General features: G+C 60.0%; 1 protein-coding gene across 1 annotated transcript in view; it reads right to left on the bottom strand.

The window, feature by feature from the left end:
- Positions 1–1,950: 1,950 nt before the first annotated feature.
- SPAG5 (sperm associated antigen 5) overlaps positions 1,951–3,508 on the bottom strand; it is a gene marked incomplete at its 5' end in the record, with an annotated part of 7,494 nt that continues 5,936 nt past the window's right edge. Inside the window, 6 exon segments of the mRNA XM_009074423.1 lie at positions 1,951–2,064; positions 2,159–2,239; positions 2,424–2,498; positions 2,649–2,792; positions 2,877–2,957; positions 3,171–3,408. Of these exon segments, the coding sequence (XP_009072671.1) occupies positions 1,951–2,064; positions 2,159–2,239; positions 2,424–2,498; positions 2,649–2,792; positions 2,877–2,957; positions 3,171–3,408 (733 nt within the window).

The following is a 3,508-nucleotide window of genomic DNA, read 5'->3' as shown; positions in this document are numbered from 1 at the left end:
CCCCTCCGCCGGCGACACCCCCCGCGCTGGTGGCGACCCCAGGGTGACGACCCCGGGCTGGGCGCCCTGATGTATCACCCCTTTGCAACCCCTTTGCTGGTGATGGGGACCCCTCTCGCAGCCCCCCCGACTAACCAGGGACACAGCTGAGTCACCCCATGTCACGGGCAGGGACCACCGTGCCACGCGGGCACCTCACTGTGCCACCTGCAGCTGCTGTTGGTGATGCTTCTGTGCCACCAAACCTGCTTGGTTATGGGTGGGAATTTCCCCTGCCACCTCCTTGCTGCTGCTGGGGACAGAGACGCTCTGCCTGTCTGTTGCCACTACCAAACTAGGGTCAGGGATCCTCCATGCAACCTCTGGGGACCTCACTGTGCCCCCTTATTTCCACTGCCAACTAGTGACAGAGACACCCCATACCACCCCCAGGCTGAGGACCGTGCTGAGCTCCCCTGTTTCCACTATCAGCTAGGAAGAGAGACATCCCCTTCATAATATCTGGGCTAGGGACCCCCTATACCACCCCCAGACTGGGGTGACCATGCCACCCCACTGTTACTGTGGCAGACACCTAGGTCACCCCTGTGACCGGGGGCCAAGCCCTAGCAGCACGGAGTCCCAGACTCCCCAGGACAGGGTGAGAGCACTCACAGGAGACCAGTCCCCCTAAACAACCGCCCGCAGCCGGCCCAGGGACAATACCAGTGTCCCCACTCGCCCCACGGGGATGGCTGCCAGGGCCCTGCTGTGCTGAATCCCGCCGTAAAAGGAGGGTTCAGCTGCTCCACGTGGCCTTAATCCAGGGAAGGGAGTGCATCTCTCCCTTCGTCCCAGAGCTGGGGCCCCCCACTGCCAGCCTCGCATCTTGGGGGGCTGTACCCAACCCTCTGCCAGCAGGGTCACAGCCAGAGCAGGGAGGCAATGCCAGGGAGCAACAAGTGTTGCTTCTCCAGGAGCCACCCACACACCCGGGAAATAGAGGCACGGCCCCAAACACCTCCATTTCCCACACGCAGAGATTTATCAGTGTGTCACAGCATCTACCCAGCACAGAGCAGTGGCAGAGGGCAGGGGAAGGTGATTCCCCCCTCTTAGGAAAGAGAAACAGGCCATTAAAAACCAGAGCACTTGTTTGAGTGCTGCTATTTTGGGCCATCACAGGAGAGGGAGGTGCCGTGTGGTCCCCATGGTGGTGGGGAGCATCCTCAGGGTCGGGAACACCGGGAGGGGGATCCCACAGGAGCTGCCCTAGCAGGGAAGGAGGGAGGGGAGGTTGGAGCTCTGCGGGGAGCAGGGGAGCCCCTAGGGGAGCCCCCTGCCATGCAGCAGTGGGGACCAAGGGGGGGGCTGAGAGCCAGAGCTGGCAGAGCTCCCAGTGCTGGCTGAGCCATAAGATGCTGCTTGCTGGAGTCATGCTGGGAGGTGGAAACATCCCCATGCAACAGGCATGTGCCCACAGCCCCGTGATGGGGGTGCAGGATCCAGCCTCTGGAACCATCTCCAGCAACAAGCATGTGCCCACAGCCCCACGCTGGGGGTGCAGGATCCAGACGACCCCCTGCAGAGGGAGAGGGAGAGGCAGGGGGGAGACACAGAGGGAATCTAGGGCAGGAGGAGGAGCAGGGGCCAGGGGGGGAAGCTGGCTCAGCCTCGGGCACACCGACTGCTGCCGGGGCTGCAGGGTGGGAGCCTGGGGAACGCAGTGCCTCACTGAGAGCGAGCCCTGGCAGGGGGGGCACGTGTCCCCCGCCAAGAAGGAGAGGCCCTGGGGTGGCAGGGAGCTGTGCCTGCAGCCCCGTGACGGAACAGGAGCAGCTTGCACAGGCTGGACAAGTTGTCCCCACCCATAGCACCGGGAGCTTCCTGAATCCACACACCAGGCAGGGCAAAACCAACAAAACTTTATTCAATAAATAATTACAACATTAAGAACAGGAAGGTTTCAGGCTACAGCAGCTCAGCAACTTCCTTACTGCCACTGGCTGGCTTCAGGCCCAGGTAGTGCAGCAGGCTGTGGAACTCCTGGCAGCTCACTGCCACCTCAGGGACAACTGACAGGACCTGGGGACAGCAGCAGTGTTAGTGACAGTGCTTGGGGTGAGGGTTGGTGTTTGTGCAGTCATAGCAAAGGTGAGCGATGAACCATAAATCTCACCTCTTTCATCTTCTCCTGCATCTCTTCATGGGTCTTCAGAACTTTCTGGGCATGATGGAGCCTCAGCTCCAGCTCTCGGACCTGTGGTGGGAGATGCCTGTCCAGAGTCTGCTCCAAACTTAGGTAAAGACCAGCCCACAGGGGAGAGGGGACCCTTGCTCATGTCAAGGGGATTGGAACTAGATGATATTTAAGGTCCTTTCCAACCCCAAACCATTCTGATTCTACAGCTGGAGCCAAGACAGCCTCTCAGGGCTCCCCATACCTGCCCCAAGTACTTGTCAGAAAGCAGCAGATTCTCATCCTCTTTCTCCAGGAGCAGCAGTCGCAGTTTATCCACCTGCAAAAGGAGAAAGCACTGCTGAGATCACTGTAAGGAAAAAGCCCTGGCGTGGAGGGGTGTTCTGAGGAGCAAAGTCTGGAGAAGTCTCCTTATCTATGGCAGGGTGGTGACATGAGAACCTTCAGCCCTGCAGCTCCCCAGCCTCACCTCCTGCCGCAGCAGGACTCGCTCCTGGACGTAGGTAGTGTCCACTTTGGGCTCCTTCCCACGCATCTCCTCCCAGAGCACCTTGGCCTCCGTCTCCGCCCGCTGGAGTGAGCGCTTCAGCTGGGAGACCTCTCCCTTCAGCCTCTGGGGGGGGAGAGGAGAAGCTCAGAGGGGTCCTGCAGCTGGCAGCCCCACAGTGTGCAGTCCAACCATGCCCCCATCACACACCGTGACTTCCCCACTCTTGTCGATGAGTTGCATCATCTTCTCTTCCTGCTGTTTCACCACGTCTTGCAGCTCCTTCTCGTTCTGCAGAGGGGAGAAGAAGTGATGTCAGGCAGTGCCCGGCCCTGGCCACCCCCAGCACCCTGCAGGGGAGAGGGTTTTCTCATGTTCGAGAAGGTCAGGCAAGCCAGGAGCACCCATGGGGCATCACCAGATTTCTCTGTGTCCTAGATCAACGACCGTCCCAGTTTGGCTCTGCCCTGGGGTGAGCGCTGGCCCACTTCTGGCAGGGCTCACCTCAAGCTTGGTCCTCAGTGCCTTGTTCAGTTTGACAATGGTGGCAGCCTGGGCATCAATCTTCTCCTGGCTCTCAACTGTCACAGTCTCCAGACGGACCTGCAGGTCAGAGCTGGGAGAGGACAGTGGTGGTAAGTGGGTGGGACTTGCAGCTGAGCACAGTGCAGGTACCAAACTGCCTCCCACCAGCATCCCACCAACCCCATGGTATGAGAGGACAACCAGCCAACCCAGTCAACTGGAAAAAGCCCATCTAGCCATGGCACGAGAGGTATAATCTAGGGCTGGGGCAAGAGGCAGACCCAGGCAGGCTGCCTGCAGCAGAGGCCATGTCCAGG

The sequence above is a fragment of the Acanthisitta chloris genome, unplaced genomic scaffold, assembly GCF_000695815.1.
Source record: "Acanthisitta chloris isolate BGI_N310 unplaced genomic scaffold, ASM69581v1 scaffold14045, whole genome shotgun sequence".
In the NCBI taxonomy this organism is placed as follows: domain Eukaryota; kingdom Metazoa; phylum Chordata; class Aves; order Passeriformes; family Acanthisittidae; genus Acanthisitta; species Acanthisitta chloris.
The sequence above is the reverse complement of the archived record's forward strand: the minus strand, read 5'-3'. Positions and strand labels throughout refer to the sequence as shown.